The sequence below is a fragment of the Hypanus sabinus genome, chromosome 11, assembly GCF_030144855.1.
Source record: "Hypanus sabinus isolate sHypSab1 chromosome 11, sHypSab1.hap1, whole genome shotgun sequence".
Taxonomy (NCBI): Eukaryota; Metazoa; Chordata; class Chondrichthyes; order Myliobatiformes; family Dasyatidae; genus Hypanus; species Hypanus sabinus.
This window is the reverse complement of record NC_082716.1, coordinates 83732040-83754741: the sequence shown is the minus strand read 5'-3', so window position 1 is coordinate 83754741 and position 22702 is coordinate 83732040. Positions and strand designations below refer to the sequence as shown.

General features: G+C 40.0%; 1 protein-coding gene across 1 annotated transcript in view; it reads right to left on the bottom strand.

The window, feature by feature from the left end:
• Nucleotides 1-21779, bottom strand: part of astn1 (astrotactin 1) — a 2712832-nt gene extending 2691053 nt beyond the window's left edge. Inside the window, exon 1 of the mRNA XM_059984849.1 lies at nucleotides 21506-21779. Within this exon, the coding sequence (XP_059840832.1) occupies nucleotides 21506-21779 (274 nt within the window). The remainder of the gene's footprint in view (nucleotides 1-21505) is intronic.
• Nucleotides 21780-22702: the final 923 nt, after the last annotated feature.

Here is a 22702-nt window from a genome sequence, read left to right as displayed (position 1 = left end):
CATCCTTACTCTTGTATTCTAGACTTCTTGAATGAATGCTAACACAGCATTTACTATCCTCATCACCAACTCAACCTGCAAGTTAACCTTCAGGGTGTCCTGCACAAGGACTCCCAAGTCCCTCTGCATCTCAGATTCCTGGATTTTCTTTGTTTAGAAAATAGTCTGCACATTTATTTCTACTACCAAATTGCATGACCATGCATTTTCCAACATTGTATTTCATTTGCCTATCTCTACCACAATCTCTAATGCCACTATTCAGTGATGACCTCAACATCATACCTGGCAATCTGTAATATTACAAGAAGATTATCCACCTTATTTCTTATACTACACACATTCAGATACAACACCTTGAGTACCGTACTTGCTGTCCTTTCTGACTCTGCATCCCCAATGATTTGATACTCAGCTTGTTGGCTGCAACTAAGTCCCATCACCTGCCTGCTCTTCGTGACAATCTGACTGCACGCTATCTTTACTTTTTTACTATCCATCCTTTCCTGATTCTCTTCACTCTGGTTCCCACTCCAGTTTAAATGGCAATCTTTATTTTATCCTTTCCAATAACCCCTTTATTATTTATTATTATTGGAATTTTTCAGGGTCAGAAGATAGATTCAAAATACTTATTTGTGCTTCTCATTGATCTTTTTCAATTCCTGTATTAATTCCCAATTCTCATTCTCCATGAGATCAATATTTTCTGTCCGTGGTCTCTTCCCTCCTATAGAAGCTCTAATTATCTACCTTTATCTGTTTTTACAGAAGGTGAACACTCTACAAAGCCACTTCATGGCATCATTAGAAAATAGAACACAAAGTTAGGACATTGAACATAAAATTGCTGTCTCCACAGTACAAAAGTCACGTACACTACAGAGAGCATAAGGTTTGTGCGCTGTCAGTATGGAATAGAAACGCAGCAGATTAGTCATGATCTCTGCCTCCATTTTTGGGGACAATCCAATTGCTCCTCAATTTGTTTCCACTCAGAGCAAAATGGTTTGCTGATCCCATGCAAGACTTATCAGAATGCCAACTGCCTACAGGAAATGTGCTGAAAGGTTAGTGCATTGCCATGAGCAGCTGCCAGAGTGAATAATTATAGTCAGCCTGCTGTCCTGACTCTTTGATTTTTCTGCAGTGTTTCCCCATAATTATCATTACTTCCCTTTGTGTTGCAGTTCAAGGAGGTTGTGGGATCAGTCTGGGTGACAGGCATCAAGATATTGAACTGATGTCCACAAATCACTTTGATTGTCATTAGCTGCTTTATGCATTATATAGTGACCATTTATTTATCAGTGCCTTACTTAATTTCTGATACCATTCAATAATCCTGTTACCTGAGCTGACTTTAAACCCCCTGCGTATTGGATTCAAGTGACTAGTTTCAGCCTTTTGCATATTGGTGGCTTATTCCTCCAGGCTGACAGAAAATCCTTTGCCATATCGCCACACTAATCTGATCTGCTAAATTCAATCCATTAGCTTTTTCCTCATGGCGTTTACCATCTAAAAGACAAGGACAGGTGGTGGAGGTAACAGTCATATCATGCAAATACGAGCTCTGTACCGAGAGAATGTAACTAAATCCTCCACTATCGACACCTTGTAGATACTGTTGACCAAAAATTCAACTGGACTGGCTACATACTGTAGTTACAAGAGCAGGCAAGTGGCAACCAGAGTTAGGCAATAAATCTTGGCCTTGCCAGTGACAACCTGTTCAATGACTAAGCAATCATGGACACTGACACCTAGTGTCTCAGTCCACAATTTCACACCATCTTGATTTTGAAATTCATCCCTGCTGCTTTCTTGTCTTGTATGCAAACCCAGGTACTCTCTGTGAGACTCTGAAAGTCTTGTGTGATGGTACGCTTTGCACTTGCCCCAACAGCACTCAAGAATCTCAACCTGATCCAGGCCAAAGCACTTGGTGGCATTCAGCCACCACCCTAAGTACTCAATTCCCTACGCCACCAAGTCCCACTTCTGAATAACAAGGTAATCTGCCTTAAGGCTACTATGCATGGCTCTGATGTCCACCATCATGAAGTGCTTTGGGGAGCTGGCGAACACACGTTAACTCCAGCCTTTCAGATCACCTCAATCCACTGCAAATCACTTACTGTCATAACAAGTCTATACCAAATGCCAGCTGCCTGGTTTTACACTTATCTCTAGAACATCTGTACAGTAAAGGCACAGGTTAGATTGTTTATTGACTACAACACCACCTTCAATACTTCAATTCCAAGCAAACTCATCACCAAACTTCAGACACCAGAGTCAACACCTCACTGTGCAACAGAAACTTCGACTTCCTGACCAACAGTCTGCAATCAGTAATGATATGCAGCAATGCCCCTGCCAGAAGTATTTATAGTGCTCCACGGGGTTGCACCCTCAGACCCCTACTCCACATACACTCATGACTGTGTGACCATATTCTGCTCAAGCTCCATTCACAAGTTTACAGATAACAAGATAGTGGGCTGTAACTCAAACAACGATAACTCAAAGTACCTGAAGAAGACAGAGAGCTTAGTAATATGGTTCAAAGTCAAAGTAAATGTATTACCAAAGTGTGTTTCTATCATGACAACAACCTTTCCCAAAAGAGATGGTCTTTGACTTCAGGAAGAAGTGCAGCTACAAGCTCTTGTCTATGTCAACAGTTTTGAGGTTGAAAGGGTTAAATGCTTCAAGATCCTAAGAGTGAACAAGTAGACAGTACCAATAGCCTGTCCTGGCCCAACCTAGAAAGCTCACCAATGCCTCGACTTCTTCACGGGGTTAAAGAAATATGGATGTCTGCATCAACCCAATATAGAACGCAGCCTACTGGGATGCAGAACAGCTTGGTATCATAACTGCTCTGCATGCAACTGCAAGAAACCAAAGAGTTGTAGACACAGATCAACAAATCATAGAAACCATGGACTATCTATAATTATACAGCTTCAGTAAAGTAACCAGTATAAACAAAGACCTCACCTTCTCCTTCCAATCTGGTAAAGATTCAAAAATTCATTTATTATCAAAGTATGTAACCAGATTACATTGAGATTTTTGTCCAGATAGCCAGAAAATAAAGAAAAAAAACATGAAAGTCATTCAGAGAGAAACATCAACCCCACTGCACAGAACAAGCAACAATTCCTAAACCCCGTCACCCTGAACAAAAAAAAGAAACACAATGCAGTAAGCACATGAACCCCCAAACTCTTCCCCTCACACAACAAAGCAGAAAGGAACTGACAAAAAACACACACAACATAAAGAGTCTGAGAAAGTTCACAGACCATAAGCTCAATAGTACAAGCCATAATGCAGATCCATCTTCATCATCGTCTGAGAGGGGCACTACATGGCAGGCCTACCCACCTGCCACAGTGAGCCACAGAGCGATAGGCTGTTCACAGATCCCTCTCCAACAGCGATCAAAAGGAAGGCAGTCGGCACTCTGGCCCTCACCTTCTGCATTCATCAAAATGGCCCAATCGCCTCAGTGCTTCGCAATCCAACCATTATTGGATGCTTTAATTAGTGAAATAGAGTCGAACATTGACTCATGCCCTGTCTCAAAGTTTCTTCGCCTCCAGGCCATCCAAGCATGCACTCGCTTCCCGCAACCTTCTTGGAGACAATGAAGCACAGGATAACTCAATCGATCTCTAGACTGAATATCACGGGCTCTAACAGTTCCAGAAACACACTTAAAATGAAAAACAGACAGAAAAGTAGTGAAATTGACATCTTCATGGGCTATCTGGAAGATGACCATCTCCTGCTTAACACTACATATTGATTTGTTGTCTGCGCATGCGCTGTTTTCTGCACACGCACACTGCTCTCTTTTTCTCCTTACGATGTGAATACACCAATTAAAGCCATCCCTGGAATGCATGCTTTTATTTAAGATATATGTAGTTGTGCACAGACCAACACTCCTGGTCAAAATGGTGCACAGTAATTATTGGTCTGTATGAACAATAGGCAAAACAAGCTTGTACACAGATGAGAACAACAAACCAATTTGTAGCAGCATGACCTCTCACAAAGACAGCACCCTTGCAGCATTTGTTCAAAAGATGCAGTACCTTTCCTTTCTTAGGTCAGGATGAGTGGATACTTGCTCTTTATCACATCCAGAGAAATTCTGTATGAAGGCAACACTTGGTCCCAGTTATCCAAATGGCCGAGTGACTTTTGCTACTGTAGTGCTCCATTATGAACAGGCACAGCTCAAGCTTCAGGTGTCATAACTGTCACAGCTGACTAGGTAACTTCTTCAATGTTAACTACCCACACACTGAGTAGTGGCAAACTCAATTGCAGAGAAAAATCACACAAAATGAGAGGAAAAATCCAACAAGATGTTACAGATTCCTTAGCAGGCATGGTGCAAGCTGAGGGTCCAAAAATTACTCAGAGCCAAAGTCAAGTTCCCCAAAAATAAATTAACTAGAGATTCCTTCAAACAAAGGTAAAAAAAAAAGGTAATTCCAAGACTAAGCAAATAAACAAGGGACAAAGAACCAGGCTACAAACAAGGCACAGGTGAAAACAATGATTTGGTAATTAGCCAAATAGGCAGGTGAGCAGGAAGGGGTTGGCTTTGTCATCTCTGCCTCCCTCTGGTGGTCAGTTCAAGGTGTAACAATAACCTCTTGCTATGAGACAGCGATTGCCTTCAAATATTAATGCTGCCAGCCATAACAGCAGTGGAAGTAATTTCTGCCTGGAGAATGACAGAGGGTTCCAGCAAACAGTCGCTGACCCCCGCAATATGATGAACATCAACAAGGGTGGACCTGAGTACTGTTAAAAGCAAGGAAGGGGAGCAAAGGATCTGGGAAATGTTGTCAGAAAAGCTGAGTCTTGGGAGGCTTTCAAAAGCTATGAGTGAAAGAAGAGAGATGCTTAGACTGGGAGGTTCTATAGGGTGAGGTAATGGTAACCAAGTTTACAGAAGTGTTTGAACACCCAAGTTGGTGTGGTCTTTCATTGATTCTATTATGGTCATTATTCTATTACAGACTTATTGTGTATGCCCATAGGAAAACAAATCTCAGGGATGTATATTGTGACATATATGTACTTTGATAATAAATTTGCTTTGAACTTTGAGAGGATAAAATAAAAAAAGGGAAGGTTACATTAACAAGGTCTGGAAATTATAATTAGGATGCTACATTCAATTCTCACGATGATAGAAGTCAAGAGAATTGGGATACAGGTGGAAGATTGTGCTGAAGCAGGTCACAGATCCCAAGAATGACAAGTTACATGTAGGATAAATCCAGCATATCATAAAAGCAGGAACTAGTGGTTCAGTGAATACATAGGAGAAGAGACAGTCCGTTTAGCAGAGATGAACAAAGTAATTCCAGATATAGAGAAGAAAGTTAGTACAGAGGAAACAGCACAGCAAGCTTTTGGACTGTTAAATTCATGCTGAGATGAAAACTTGGAAGGATGATCATCAAGGTCACAAAGAAATAACCATTTACTGAAAATGAATAACCTGGTTTCATTTTGATGACGTTGGGCTGTAAAAAGATACAACTCAAAGGTAGAACTTAATATCAGACAAACCATCCTTTTTTTAATGATGTTGAGGAGAAGGTAAAATTGAGTTTTATCCAACTTTCAATCTATTTATGGCTTCACACCTGCCTACCACTGACTGTGCCCTGCTTCAACTCCACTATCTGATTTTGAGGACTTCATTAAGAATGACCATCCTTTACTTATCTTAAGCTCTGGAAATCCTGTTTAATACTCTCTGCCTCTTCTTCAAGCTTTTCCATTCAAAATATAATACTTAGATCACAATTGCATTCTCTAATACTTTCCTAATTGACTCAGTGTCAAATTTTGAGCACACGCTTATGAACCGCTTCAGGACATATCATTACATTAAAGGCCCCATGCAAATTTAATTATTGCTGTCACCAGACACATGAAAGTTGAACTGTAATATGATCAAGAAGCATGTAGGAGTTGATTGTAGAGAGAATGAACATATGCATGTTTGAGGTGAAGGTTACTCTAATAACAAAAGAAAATAGATCACTTAGTGGAAACTCATGGAGAGATACAATAGGAAGCAATGGACTCAGTAATGATGTTGAAAATTATGATTCTGATGCTTGAGTATAGGATAGTTTTGGTCAGTGCATGGATTACTTTGGCAAAATGATTCAATTCAGTGCTGTAAACTCAACATATATCAATACCAGCCACAAAACTGCTCACAAATCCCTACCAAACCTGTGCAAAGATTTCACATTATACTAAGTTGCCCCCAATACCAAAGCACCGTTAAATAATTGGTGATACTGAAGTATTAAAATGCAATGGGCACTGGTGTAGAAAGTGTTCATCTGCCACAACATACATATTATATTGTTGCATTTGTACACCCAATGCATTTTAAAATTAATTAATTGTTGAAAAATGTTGACATGTTTTGGTATTATAGGGAACTACGTATATAATCATATTACACCTATGAATACAAATTAATCTTTTTTCTATTGCCAGTATTGCATTTCAGAAGACAGTTATTCTATTTTAAATTCAAACAGGACCAAAGACATACTTTGAAGATATAAATGAAATTGGACAGTGGATGGATAAATGGTGTCTTGCTTTCATTTCTGATGAAGCGTGTTAATAACTGCTGAGATCATTGTTCTTGACATTTCTCACTTGCTTTTATTCTACAAATTCACTTTGCCTGGATATATCCACCTTAGAAGTCACTACAGAGAAGCAGCAATAAATCAGGTTATATAATAAAAGGCAAAGCTGCGAGAAGAATGGGAATTCTGAAGTAATGTTCCCCTATTTCTCCCTTTCATTGCTTTCATGGAGAATTGCTGAAGGTGGTGACCAGCAGGTTAAACCTTGCTAGAAGAGACTGTATATGAATTGCAGGGTTACTAGCTGAAGAATAAATTTGACGATTCAAGAATAGGTAGGATACACTATTGAAAAGGGAATGTTGGCACATGTGGATGAAAAGGGGGGAAATTAATGTGATGGCCACATGAAAGAAAACACCAACAGACATTTTGCTTCATTGTAATATCTTTGCATTTGAAAGAACAATTGAATTATACCTACTCATGAAAAATACTATTGGTACAAGGAAAAGTTGCTGCAAATTCTGATTCCTCACCCTCCACCTTTCTCACATATACACTTCCAGATTTAGTTGAGAGGTGTGGGAAAATTTGATGACCAATTACCTGGGAAGAGAATCCTTAGATTGGTCACTGACATTGTTGTCACTCAGATTCTGCTTATCTTAGGAAAACACACAGCTGAAGAGCAGAGTCATGATCAGGACTGATGAAGGGTCTCTGCCCAAAAAGTCAACTGTTTATTCCCCTCATAGATGCTGCTTGACCTGCTGAGTTCCTCCAGCATTTTGTGCACTGCTCTGGATTTCCATTGTCTGCAGAATCTCTTGTGTTAAGGAAGGAAACAAACTATGCTGGAAACACTCATCAAGTTAGGCAACAACTGTGAATCGAGAAAGGGTGCTAACATTCCAGGTTAATGAGCCTTCACAGGAGTTGGGAAAATAATACCTAAAGGCTGCATCTCTATACTGTATAGCATATTATGTGCTCAGGTATGGCATTTGAGCTTGATTCAGACCTTTTGTTTTAATGTGAGGGCATTATCATTAAGCTAAGTTATCCTATTGAGATTTGTGTGTTACCAAAGAGTCATCTAGTGTTCACTGTATTGTAACTGACATGCCTCGTAATGATACAGGACCTTGGTTACCTTGGTCTATGCCAACAAAGCAATTAATATTCATCTCTGGGGTAGTCTGCTATCTTTCCACTGGGCCACCTGTCTTCTTCCTCCTGAATGCATGGAATTGGAAAGAAGAGGTTGGGCTCTCATTGGGATGCTTTGTTGAAGTTGCATAGGATGTTGGTGACCCCAATTTGGAGTACAGTACTGGTGCAGATCCAGTCACCTACCAACAAGAAAAATATTGCAGAAAAAAATTACAGAAACATTCCTGGGCCTGAGTTAGAGGGAATGATTGAATAGGTTTGGATTTGATTTCCTAGAATGTAGGACAGTGAGGGGAGATTTGATGGGAGGTACTGTATACAAAATTATGAAAGATACAGATAGGATATAAAAAATTATGAAGGGTGGGCCGGCTGGTGGTGTAGGGACATCAAGGCAGATGATCCTGAGTTCAAACCCAGCTAGGTCCCAACCTGGGCAGCAGCAGTATCTGTGTGGAAGAAAGGCTAGGCAATCTCTTTTGTATCGTGCCATGAAAACCCTATAGGCCCTATAGTCCATGAGGTCACAAAGAGTTGGGCATGACTTAACAAAAGAACAACAGATAGGGTAAATGCAAGCAGGCTTTTTTTACTGAGGGGGGTGAGATGGGTTTCACCAACATCTCACCATTCATCGGTTAAGGATGAATGGTGAAATGTTTAAGAGAAACATGAAGGGGATCTTCTTCATTTGGGGGTAGTGAGAGTGTGGAATGAGCTGCCAACATAAGAATGGAAATGGTGGGTGCGGGTTCGATGTCAACATTTAAGAGAAACTTGGATAAGTACGTGGATGGGAGGTGTATGGAAGGCTATTGTCTGAGTGCAAGCTGATAGGTCTAGGCAGAATTGTTTGGCATGGATTAGAATAGCTGGAAGGGCTGTTTCTGTGCTATAGTGCTCTATGACTCTATCATTCTAAACCAGTCATTCTCAAAGTGGGTGATATCATCCCCACCCCCACACCCAGCATTCTATAGCAAGGGGCAGCAGAGGGTTTACAGGCTTAATTTAAGAAATGATTTATTATAAGCATTTGATCCTCAGTGCCTCATAATTGATTACAATAATCACATAATCACCTTATCTCTTGCTTATCCGTCATTCTCTCAGAATTTGCTCAAAGTGTCAAGTCAAGTCAAGTCAACTTTTATTGTCATTTCAACCGTAACTGCTGGTACAGTGCATAGTAAAAATGAGACAACGTTTTTCAGGACCATGGTGTTACATGACACAGTACAAAAAACTAGACTGAACTACATAATAAAAAAAAACAGAGCAAGCTACACTAGACTTCAGACCTACACTGGACTGCATAAAGTGCACAAAAAACAGTGCAGGCATTACAATAAATAATAAACAGGACAGTAGGGAAAGGTGTCAGTCCAGGCTTCAGGTATTGAGGAGTCTGATGGCTTGGGGGAAGAAACTGTTACATAGTCTGGTCGTGAGAGCCCGAATGCTTTGAAGCCTTTTCCCAGACGGCAGGAGGAAGAAGAGATTGCATGAGGGTGCATAGGGTCCTTCATAATGCTGTTTCCTTTGCGGATGCAGCGTGTAGTGTAAATGTCCATGATGGCAGGAAGAGAGACCCCGATGATCTCCTCAGCTGACCTCGCTATCCGCTGCAGGGTTTACCGATCCGAGATGGTGCAATTTCCGAACAAGGCAGTGACGCAGTTGCTCAGGATGCTCTCAATACAACCCCTGTAGAGTGTGTTATAGTTGTTGAAGGGGAATGTGACACTTCTCTATTTGGCAGATCATGAGGAATCTGAACTGAAGAAACTGTGTAATTTCTATGCCTGGCCCACTCATTATTGCCATTCACTACTGTACTATACTGTTAGCTACTACAATTCCCATACTCTAATCATGCAGTGACACATTTCCTGTGAATTAGGGTATGGTGTATAAAGAGATAAAGTTCAGAATCTGCCCTTTCAAATGGTCTTCACTTAATTTCTCTAACCCACAGGCCAACTGAGATATCGTTGCCCCAATTTATGTACCTTCAGGCGGAGTCAGGTTTTGCCTGAAAGTTATTAAGACATCATAGCTTTCGACTTTATTGATGCAGTGCTTGAGGTTGAACATTATATTAGCATCAAGCTGCCAATGTGTCTGTTGTGTGAAAAAGTCTTTCAAATGAGGCAATGAAACCCCCTTGGCTCCTTGAACATTTGAAGAGAATTCACTCTGATATAGCAAACAAGAATTTGGCTTATTTTCATTCACTTCATGAAACCATTCTGAACTGGAACATACTGCTTGCCTGCACTTCCTAACAAAACAGTGATGGTTTGCATGCTTCATATAACATTTCATTGCCTCTTGCTAAATCTGAGGAGCCCCAAACATTTGGAGAACAACTGATTCTGGCAGTAGTCGGGAAGGTTTTGAGTATAGTTTTGCATAAGTCACCAAACCAAATAATCTAAGTGATTCCACTTAAAGACAACGTTGTTCAAGGTCAAATAGATGAAATGTCCATGAAGGTGGAACATATTGCAACATACTTAGGACAACAGAACTTGCTCTGCGGTTAGATGAGGTAACTTTGCCAGGCAATAAATTTTAGCTTTTTGGTTGTGTCCACTTCATAGAAGTTGAGACCATGGTTCAAGAGTTGTTCTTTGCAAGGGGACTAGAATCAGATATGCAGGGGAGTCACTATTTTGGAATGTTGAGCAATTTTTCAAAGAGGACACTCTACTCACAAACATTCTAGCTTGTGCCGCAGTTGAGGTACCAAATATGACAGGATCCCACTGTAGGGTTATTACTTTCTTGGAAAAAAAGCTGTATTTAACATATTTACCATTCACTGTGTAATTTACACACAACATCTTGATGCAAAAAAATTTCAAGTGATCGGCTGCCCAAATCTTAAATACTGTTATCAAGTGGTAAATATAATCAAGTTCCATGCTCTCAATTCTAGATTAGTTCAAGCGCTTTGTATTCAGACCAATGAACAGACTGAACACTTGCTGTTGCACACAAATAAGAGATGGCTCTCAAAGGAATCTGCCTGAGATGCTTTTATATGGTTTTTGAAATGGCGATAAAATTCTTTGAAGACATTGAATGCTTCATCCAGTAATCAACTCAAGAATATTAGGCATTATAATGCTTATTAGTCAGAATTATTTGCAACATTTAATGAATTCTTCAATTGCTAGGAAATGATGTGAATCATATCAAAGTCAAATCAGTCATCTCCACATTTCTGTCCAAGTTGCAACTTTTTCAGTTTCCAAGTTTCTTCGAGCTAGATGAGAAAAAAAGAATACCAGATGGTGATCTTCGAGTATACTGTGCCGACTATGATGAACTGCAGAAAGATATTTTAGAGAGATTTTAGGATCTTTAGTCAATCCAATTTCCATATTGGGTGATAAATCCATTCCTGAGCTCTTGTAATGAGGAATTAACAGGAAGGATGGAGGACAAACTGATCTCACTAAAAATGACTTTGGGCTGAAGACAAAGTTTAAAAAAATCATATTGTGACTTTGGGTTGCAGAAAGAAATCTCTGAATGCTATTCTGCATTGTGGAAAAAGGTCAAAATATTCTTTATTGCCTTTCCAATATCATCTTTAATGGAACACAGGCTCAGTGCAAATGTCTAACTTCTTTCAAAGCAAAGACACAAGCTTTCATGGATTTTCACGAACATGAAGATCTGAGGCTCTTTCTGAGTAACAGTCAGCTTGATGTTGAGAAGCTGGTATCACTACATCAAGCCCATGCATCTCATTGAAAGGTGAAAGAGCAATAACTCAATATCAAGTTTTATATCACCAGCATATGTCATGAAATTCATTGTCTTGTGGCAGCATTATATTGCAAAAGCTGTAAATAACAGTAAGAAGCATATATAAAAATATATACTAAATAAGTTGTGCAAAAAGGAGGGGAAATGCTGAGGAAGTGTTAATGCGTTCACTTCCATTCAAGAATCTGATGGTGGAGGGAAGAAACTGTTACCTGTTCCTGAAACAGAGAGTGAAACGATGAAGCAATGAAGAGTTAGACTACGTACATAGAAAACCTACAGCACAATACAGGCCCTTCAGCCCACAAAGCTGTGCCAAACATATCCTTTCCTGAGAAATTACCTAGGGTGATCTATAGCCTTCTATTTCTCTGAGATCCATGTACTTGTCCAGGAGTCTCTTAAAAGCCCCTATCATATCCGCCTCCACCACCGTCGCCAGCAACCCATTCCACACACTCACCACTCTCTGTGTAAAGAACTTACCCCAGACATCTCCTCTGTACCTACTTCCAAGCACCTTAAAACTGTGCCCTCTCTTGCCTGACATTTCAGCCCTGGGAATAAAGCCTCTGACTATCCACATGCTCAATGCCTCTCATCATCTTATACACCTCTATCAGGTCACCTCTCATCCTCTGTCGCTCCAAGGAAAAAAGGCTGAGTTTACTTAATCTATTCTCATAAGGCATGCTCCCCAATCCAGGCAATATCCTTGTAAATCTCCTCTGCATCCTTTCAATGGTTTCCACATCGTTCCTGTAGTGAAGTGACTAAAACTGAACACAGTACTCCAAGCGGGGTCTGATCAGGGTCCTATATAGCAGCAACATTACCTCTTGGCTCCTAAACTCAATCCCATGATTGATGAAGGCCAATGCACCGTATGCTTTCTTAACCACAGAGTCAACCTGCGCAGCAGCTTTGAGTGTCCAATGGACTCAGACCCCAAGATCCTTCTGATCCTCCACACTGCCCAGAGTCTTACCATTAATGCTATATTCTGCCATCATATTTGACCCACCAAAATGAACCACCTCACACTTATCTGGGTTGAACTTCATCTGCTACTTCTCAGCTCCAGTTTTGCATCCTGTCAATGACCTGCTGTAACCTCTGACATCCCTCCACATTATCCACAACACCCCCAACCTTTGTATCATCAGCAAATTGACTAACTAATCCCTCCACTTCCTCACCCAGGTCATTTATAAAAATCACAAAGAGTAGGGGTCCCAGAACAGATCCCTGAGGCACACCACTGGTCACTGATCTCCATGCAGAATATGACCCGTCTACAACCATGCTTTGCTTTCTCTGGGCAAGCCAGTTCTGGATCCATAAAGTAATGTCCCCTTGGATCCCATGCTTCCTTACTTTCTCAATAAGCCTTCCATAGGATACCTTGTAAAATGCCTTGCTGAAATCCATATACAGTACATCTACTGCCCTTCCTTCATCAGTGTTTTTAATCACATCCTCAAGAAATTCAATCAGGCTCCTAAGACATGACCTGCCTTTGACAAAGCCATGCTGACTATTCTTAATCATATTATGCCACTCCAAATGTTCATAAATCCTGCCTCTCAGGATCTTCTCCATCAACTTACCAACCACTGAAGTAAAACTCACTGGTTTATAATTTCCTGGGCTATCTCTACTCTATTTCTTGAATAATGGAACAACATCCACAACCCTTCAATCCTCCGGAACCTCTCCCATCCCCATCGATGATGCAAAGATCCTCGCCAAAGTAGTTGAGGAAAATTGTTGTTACTGTAATTCAACACAGAAATAATTATATTTGTAGCTTTAAATAGATCTGAATAAGTTTTGCAATTACTTGTCACTGCTTTGAATTAGCAGTTCTTATTTACTTCCATTGTGCATCATAAATCATAATTCATTATAGTGTATGTAATGGCCAGAAAGGGAGAAAGTAGTACTGGGGATGTGGTCTGGGAACCAAGGGTGTGGCAACCCAAAAAAGTTTGAGAATCACTGCTCTAAGCCCAATGTGGCATCATTGCAAGTAGAAAAATGAAAATCAACAGTCAGAGAGGCTAAGGATATAAGGGGGGTGGAGGGAAGAGAGAGAGAGAGAGAGGAAAAAACAAAAATTTAAAAAACTAGTGTAGGAATAGGAATAATTTTCGATAACCAGCTCTTCTTTTTCACTCCTTTGTAGATACAGCTTGTTTACTAGCAACTCTCTAAGTCAATTATAAATGGTCATTGAGTTCACTGTATGCAAAGCATATTTCAGAACAGAGGTGTGACTCAAACTGATGTCACAAACTCTTCACTTTGAAAGTTATTATGACACCATCAATATACTTGCTATGCAAAGTGAGCAGAAAGACAAGACTACTACTTACTGCACAATTTTCAAATTAGGTTTGCCCAATTTACCTTGGCTTCTAAAGAGTACATGTTTAGAAACTGTATTTTATTGTGTCAACTTGAGTGGAAGAGAAATACTTACATAAAGTTTCTTTTGAATCAGTTATAGAATACTTAAAATATTTTAAAGCCTACAATTGTACTAGCTTTGTAATATCAGCTATTTTTTTGCCTTCAAGCTCCTAGTAACAAGATAGTAATAAGAAATGTGGATACTCTGCTTTGTCTTTAGATCAAGCCTGCACCCCAGAATTCCATGCTGTGCTCTGTCTGCACCCACTCTTACCAAGGCCAGACATGGAGGAATATCCTGCTGATCCAAAGCCTCCTAAAACTCCATTGTCTTGGTCTGGTGTGAGGTATTGTGCTTTGAATACCTTACCACTAAATGCTCAACAGCTGGCAAAGCTGGAGTCAGAGTTTTACCAGTTGTCAAAGCTATAATTGATGTTATCAGACATTCAGAGAGATAGTTGCTAAAACTAAAATCAATGTTTTGGAAGACAAAAAATACTAATATTTTTAACAATTAAGTTAAATTGCAAATAAATGAAACGTCGAAGTAATTTAATGAATTAATCCAAAATAGTTTTAAATGTTATGTACTCTATAATTAATGTCCTAAATTTAATCATGACAAGCTCTATTGAAATGAAAGGAGTTCGAGTCATGGGCAATGTGCATGTTCTGATTTGGCAGTGTAATGATGGAGTACACCAGCATGGCTGGTCTTCACTGCAGGACTCCATGTAGAAAATTAAGAGAATTCTCCCTCCCTCCCTGAATCATAGGTATCTGTACTTCACAGTTCATATGCAAATGTGCAGTGCTGACTTCAGTTTGAAGGACTGAGTGCACCCCAGTTAAATTCTGAACCAATTGGTATAGTAGTACAACTTGGCTGAATATTTTATGAGGGATGAAACATTCACCCAGACTCCAGGGTGATACTGCAGCTTCTCCTCAAAATAGTGCAACCACTCTATTTTCTAAGTTTGTCTTCTCTGTCAGCATTTTTATCTTCATCCACTCCCAGAAGCACAGATTCCATCCAGGTTTTACGGTCAAACATTGCAATCCACTATTTTACCCAAATGACCTCATGTGTTAAGTTTTGACAGTGAATGTCAAAGAACGGGGATCTCGCTATCAGTTCTGAGACTGTCTTACAGAACGTCCATGCTTTTTTGCAGTGCGTCACCAGATAATGAGCTGAGCATTGAGGCAATTTGTGGCATATGCACGGTCATTCTTGTTTGAACCTGACAACCCCAGCATAGCGTGATAACCAAAACATAGATTTCTGATCAAGATAGTTTTGCTTAGTGACGGATAACTATCATTAGGAGGTATAAACATAAGGTAGTCCTTTGCCTCAAAAAAAATTACCCTGATCCCATTTAAACAGTTCACCTTTCTTTAAGTAGATGGTTTTCTTTTTTCCTGTTGACCTCCAGTACTTGTAATATTGCAAATTTCTCCCTCCAGCATATTCTAACAACAATAACCCTGAGTCTGCTGATCAGGTTTTATTATCTACTCTGAATTTCTTATAGCCAGCGAATTGCTTACTGAGAGGCAATAAAATGTGCATTAGTCCGATCCCATGCTGAGTCGATGAGAGTACGATTCAGGCATTCACCCGCCATACTGGCAGCAGCAATTACAGGAACTTAATTCTAATACCACCCTTTCCCGTATTCTAAAAAATATAAACAGCCTAGTGGACAGAAAAATAAAATCTCAATCATTGCACAGTATCATTGTCTTAATTTTTTTCGGTATTATATATAACTTGCATTGCAAGAGCACATGAAAATATAATTGCAAACAGCAATTCATGGCTTTATCAACAAAACACAATTTTTTATTGTGCTGGAAGAATAGGAGAAATTATTATTCAAATAAACAACTTTTGATCACCTTGCCACACATCAGAGTCTATAAGACTTAATATAACAATTTGCCACTGTTATACTGTTCTGTACAATGCACTTTAAAACCACAATATTTATCAGATAGAGAAATCATTACATAAGTGTACAGAGATTTTGTATTTTAAAAATAGAAAGCAACTTCAGGAGGATCAAGCAGTTAAAGGATACCTCTGCGGACACATTACTCTGCAAATTTTCCCACTGGCAATTATAGCAGTTAGCTGCATTGCTTTTCAAGAAGATGACCTTTGCCTTTCTTGACAAGAATGTTCCTTTAACATTAATTGATAATTGGAGGACAGAAAGCCATGAACATCACAATGAAGTATCTTGGGATTTGTGAGCTATTACATGGTACAGATAACAGTATGTGTGGTATTCCCAACTGACTGATAACTAATTAATAATAATCAGTAACGTATATATAACTTATTGAGTGCTTATTGGTATAATTAGTATATGATATATAACCAAGCATTGGTAATGATCTTACTGAATAGCTGATCCATCAGCTATTTATTAATACAATTAGTATTGGATATTCAAATATCAATAGCTATCAATGATAATGTATGAGTACTATAACCAATTGATAACCAAGTAACCAATGTGACCAGTTTGCATTCAAAATCCATCAATATTTCATTAATAATAATTTATTGGAATTACACATAAAATTATAGTCAAAATTGAATCAATAGTAATGCTGCAAGAAAAATTAAATAAAAAAGGGCATTCCAGAAGTTATGTTTTTAAATTCTTCACGAGGGCTCTTAAGCTTCTTGGAAGGAATACAGTGCAGACTCACTAGAATGTTACTTGAGGTGCAAGGATACAATGAGGAAGAGTTATGATACAAGCTGGGTTTTTATTCTCAGGAGAGTTCAAGTTTAAGGTATAATTCGATAAGATTTTAAGAATGAAGGAATGAAAGAGATAAATGGAAAGAGTCTTCATATGTGAATGAGAAATTAGGTCAAGTGAGTTTATCTTTGAGATACAAGGAACAGATGAAGCACTTCTTCAAACATTGATAGATTTTTTCTGGCAGACAGTATTAATGAATGTGGTGTAAAGAGGATGGTTGCAGTTGATACAGATCAGCCACAGTGGTATTGAATGTTGCCGCAATGAACTGTTGAGTCTTGTTCCTAACCTCTTACATGATCCACAAGAACAAACTGTGATCTCACAAATCTCACCAAGCAACAGAAAAAAAAGTACAGCTATGGTTTTGACATTCTAACAGAGTATTTTGGAGAATTTTGAAAAGAGAATGCAAATAGTACTGTTAATAAAATATTTTTCAAAACTTAAATCCATCATTGGTGCAAATTTGAAGCATGCTAAGCAATATAAGACATCAGCTGCCTTTCATAACCTATTAAGGATCAATAGTAATGTATTTATTAATATATAATTCATTGCCTTCCAAATAATCTATTTGTAATCAGTTTGAATCAATCAATGATTCAATTAGGAATTGAAACACTGGAGTCATTTATTTATGTAATAATCAAATAATAATGGAAAGCAAATATAGCTTCATGTCAATAGCTAGTTGATTGTATTAGCAGATTTGGGATACATAAATTATATGTAACTCTTTAAAATTTATGTCAATTAGCTGACCTAAGGTCTTGGTAAACCCTTTACTCATATGCGTTTTTTCAGAAATAACTCAGTTTCCAAACAATCGCTCGATATTTGGATGACTTTAAATAACCATAATGCTCATTGCCAAATCACTGCTGATTCCTGCAGCATGAACACCGACTACAGTATTGAAAATGGCATACGTTAGTAGTTCTGATACAAGAATTTCGGCAGTAAACTTTATGTTACATCCACAAGATATATCCCCAAACAAATCTGCACAAACTATTCTCTCAAACATTCCTTAATGTGATAGCTGATATGTGTTACAAACTTAATACGCTGTATCAAAGTAATGCCATCAAAGTGTTAAAATTGCTCCAAAGCGTCCATATTAAAAATGAAACTAAGTGGCACCTACTTGTCATCTTAACTGAGAAATTATGCTTACACTTTATAGTTTAAGTTTGAAATGATGACACATTTTCCTTTTGTTGATATTATGCCACTGTTCATGAAAATGGTGCTAGGACCACACGCTGTAAGAATACTGTTGAGATAATGATCCTGCTGATAATTTGGATTGAAAGCTACATTGGTCAATGGCATAGAATGTATAACTCTGTCAGTTATTCCTTATGAAGTTTATCAATGCATTAGGAGACAATCCATAACTGTAGCATAATAGTATATATTATGTACTATTGTAGCATAATAATACATATGAAGTTGCATTTGACTCTGTGTGTTTGTGTGTGTATGCACATATACATGTTCAAAAGTACATGATAAACATTCAGGAAATAAATTGCTGATTCATTGGCATAATTTTCAGGTTTGTCAATTAATTGGTGAATATTGTAAGAATTTTAAAAAGGGAGGAATCATAAGCAGATGGTGAACTTACAGCAACATCAGAATTTTCATCCAAGAAAATGCCATGTTGTGATTGAATTAATAAGGGGTTTATATGGAAAAGTGTTGCTGTGTGCCTGTAAAGAAACTTGAAATCACATGAATGAAAGGTTTTCCACCTATATGCTGCCTTTATGATTTCAGAATGTCCTAAAGTACTTTATTGACAGAGAACTTTTCTTGAGATTGAGTCGCCATTGTAATTTAGGAAATGGAGCAGGCAATTTGGGCGAGGAAATATAGTACTACAATTATGAGGCTTTGGCCAAATAATCTACTTTAGCAATGAGCACAAACACAGTCATATTAATTGCAAATTTATTCAACATCATCTTCCCCTCCCTTACTATGATGTTTTGACCTGGTGCTCACAGTTTCAATTTCCAAGAAAGCCCCAAGTGTATTCAAACTTCATATTCTAAACTCTGAACCTGAGCAGCTCATAAGAACATGAGAAATAGGAGCAGGAGTAGACTATTGAACCATTGAACCTGCTCCACCAGTCAATAAGATCATTGCTGATTTATGTGTAGACCCAGCTCTGCCTACCTTCTTTTTCCCCATATCCTTTAATTGCTCAGCTGTGCAAAAAGCCTGCCTGACAATGTTTTAAATATATTTATTTAAATATAATTGAAGCATTACCCTCTACTACTTCCCTGGGCAGATAATTCCACAGATTTACTATTCTCTGGGAAAAGCTGTTTCTTCCCATCTCTGTCCTAAATCTATCCCTTGAACTTTTGAGTCGATGTCCTCTAATTCCAGTCTCATTTACAAGAGAAAGTGACCTTCCTGGCTCTATCTATCTATCCCTTTCATAATTTTATATGTTTCTATAAGATTTCTACTCATTCTTCAGAATTTCAGGGAGTGTAGTCCCAGACAACTCAATCTATCTTCACAGACTAACCGTCTCATCTCCGGAAGACTAGAACTGCATGTGATATTCCAGGTTTGGCGTCACCAGTGTCCTGTACAGTTGCATCATAACGTCCCTGCTCTTAAATTCAATCCTCTAGCAATGGAAGTCAATATTACATTTATCTTCCAGATAACTTTTTGCACTTGCAAGTCAACCTTTTGTGATTCATGTCCAAGAACTTGCAAGTCCCTCTGCACAACAGCATGCTGCAATCTCTCATCATTTAAGTAATAACCTGATCTATTTTTTCCTTTCAATATAGGTGACCCTCATATTTACCAGTGCTCTTATCCACCTACCAGGCACGCCCACTCACTTAACCTGTTTATAGCTCCCTACAGACACTGCACAATTTGCTTTTCTACGCAGTTTAATCATCAGCAAACTTCAATGTGCTGCACTTAGTCTCTTCTTCCAAATCATTCATTTATTTTTTGAGTGGTTCTGAGCCCAGCACCCACACTTGTGGCACTGACTACCAACCAGAGGAGCACCCATTTATCCTAACTCACTGCCTTCCATTGCTTAACCAGCCCTCAATCTATACAAATACATTGCCAGCACTTCTTTCATTGTTATCTCAAGTCTTTCATGTGGCACCGTGTCAAATACCTTCAGAAAATCCAAGTATACAACATCCACCTCTATCCACTGAACTTTATATATCCTCAAAGAACTCCAGTATGTCAAACAACCCCTTCCTTTCTGTGAACTGCACAGAAGGTCTTTTGACATGGGTGACAGCAGACATTTGTCACCAACTATTATTAGTAAAAAAGTTGACTGGAATCATTCAGTACTGTCTTGGCCTGCACTATTGTACCTGCATCAGTGTGAAGATACTTCTGCATTTGGAAAGAATGGTAATCACTTCCTGATCGCAGTGGAAATCCAGCACTAGACAGGCAGCAGAACATGGGAGTGAGAGTAAAGCATTGCAAGCTAAGAATGAGGGATATGAGCGAATATACATTGCATGCTTTACATGGTAAATCTGTTTAAATCATCAGATCTGCTGTGGTGTTATGGAATTTCATCTTCAAGTACTATTAGGTCACAGTCTGGCTCCTGACTGAGTCTCCATGGCAAGTTGCTGTTATGGTGAGGGCTGATTTCCATCTACAATATCTCTACAAACTGAATGTAATTCTTCGTGCTGAAACTAAGAGTACCAATCCCTCCAACAGCTAACATATTGGTTAATTCAACAAGTTAAGAAGTTCCACGTTGGTGTCGATGTATTGGTAAAGTGTTTTGGGTGATGGGGTTTTTGCATGCCCGTGCATCATAGGTGTGTTCCACGTCGATCTGTTGAAACTTTATTAATTTTTCACGTTCATCATATGGTGGATACGTGTTTTGTTTTACGACTACGCAATATACACGCTCTCTGGATGCGGGCCTATCGAGCCACGCCGTTATGGTATTCATTGATTTATGAACAGCACGAAGGACTCAGAGTGAGATTGGAAATATTCACTCTGTGCAACCCATTCCACACCACATACATTCCAACGTGCCCCTCGCAATCTTCCTCCGGAGCCCCAGATAAAAGTTGTCTTCTCGCCCTGATAGCTGAAACAGGCAAAACTGAGCAAGCGCCGTGTAGGAACCAGGCTCCGAGAGCAAGCGGCTTCCCTCATCATCACACCGTCCACGGTACTCGCCAGCCAAGAAAGCCGGCGCATCCCCGACAGTCACCTGCTGCATCGCCCACCCAGAGAAAGGTCATCAATCCGACAGACAGACAAACACACGCACATTCAAAGCCACCGTAAATAAATAAATAAATAAATAACAGAACACAATGGCAACCATGCTTGCCCACGTTCAGAAGAACGACAGCCCTTACTGCCTTCTTTATTTCTCTCTCTCTCTCTCACAAACACACACACACACACACACACACACACACACACACACACACACACACACACACACACACACACACACACACACACACACACACACACACACACACACACACACACACACACACACACACACACACACACACACACACACACACACACACTGGCCTCCCCATTACATACGCCCTCTTTCCAGCCTCAGAATTCGCCCGGATTCTTGCGGCGCTCACTCACCCAGGACGAAATAGGGAAGCTCTGTGTTCTCCAGGTCGTCAACAACCACCACCTCTCCGGGGAAATCGTTCCTGACCGAGAACAGGAGTTTGGGCTCCGACGATAGCGGGGTATGGATGCTCAGATCGTTCTCCCGGAGGAACGGCAGAGCCGACACGCTCACCGTCTTCACTTTGCACTCGCCATCCTTGGGGTGCTCGCTTTCCACCGCTCCCAGGCCGGTACCCAACATGGCACAGAACGCCCCCAAAAGCAGCACCGGCAGCAACGCCATCGTTGTTCTCAGTCCCTATCTCGGCACAATAACAAACCCAGTCGGCCCGGCTTCCTAAGGTAATATTACTGCACCCTGACAACTTGAAACAAGCGGGGACGCCGAGCAGGCAACTCCATGTAAATGCTGACAGGCGGCACAGCGCCTTTGCACTGTGTTTTATTCCTTCTTCTTCCCTTCAAAATAACACCCCTAGCCAGCTGGACCGATGGGGATGATCCGGGCAATTCACTCCCTCTGCCCTACTCCTTAATCCCGATCCCGAGCTGTTTTGTGTCTATTTTCTGCGCAGTGGCTGGGGAAGGGGAGGGGAGAGGAGGAAGGAGGAGGGGGGAATCCACGTGTAAAAGGGAGAGAGAGAGAGAGAGAGCGCGAGAGAGAAACAGAGGGAAAGCGAGTTAGTGATTTGGAGAACTGTCTTCTGCAAGAGGCGGCCGCAGCCACTCTCAATCCAGCGCATGCAGGGCACTGACAGAAGGCGCTGTTTCTGTGGAAGAACACCGCCGGACACGAACCCCCTCCGCTTCGATCCTGGTAAGTGGCGGACCCTCTTCATCTACCTCTCTCCACCCACCTACAGCAACACACCTATTCACCCACCCTCCAACTCCACCCCGTTCATACTCTTCCAGGTCTCTGCCCGGCCGGCTGTTAAAGATAAACCTTTCTCCTTTCTGGGTTGTAATTTGACCGGGAAAAAAAAAAGAGGTTCTGCTAATTAAAATCGACACCTGTGACAGAAAGTCCCTGGTTCAACCACGTCCTCTCAAAGTCTCGGTGGGAAGCAGCGAGAGGCACAAAATCCCAGGTATCTATATCGAATACGCATTTTCTTCAATCCATCAGATAAATTTACCAACAGCCTCTGTTTAACATTATATTGACCGTTCTGTTGTCTTGAGGAGTAGATATCAGGCACACAA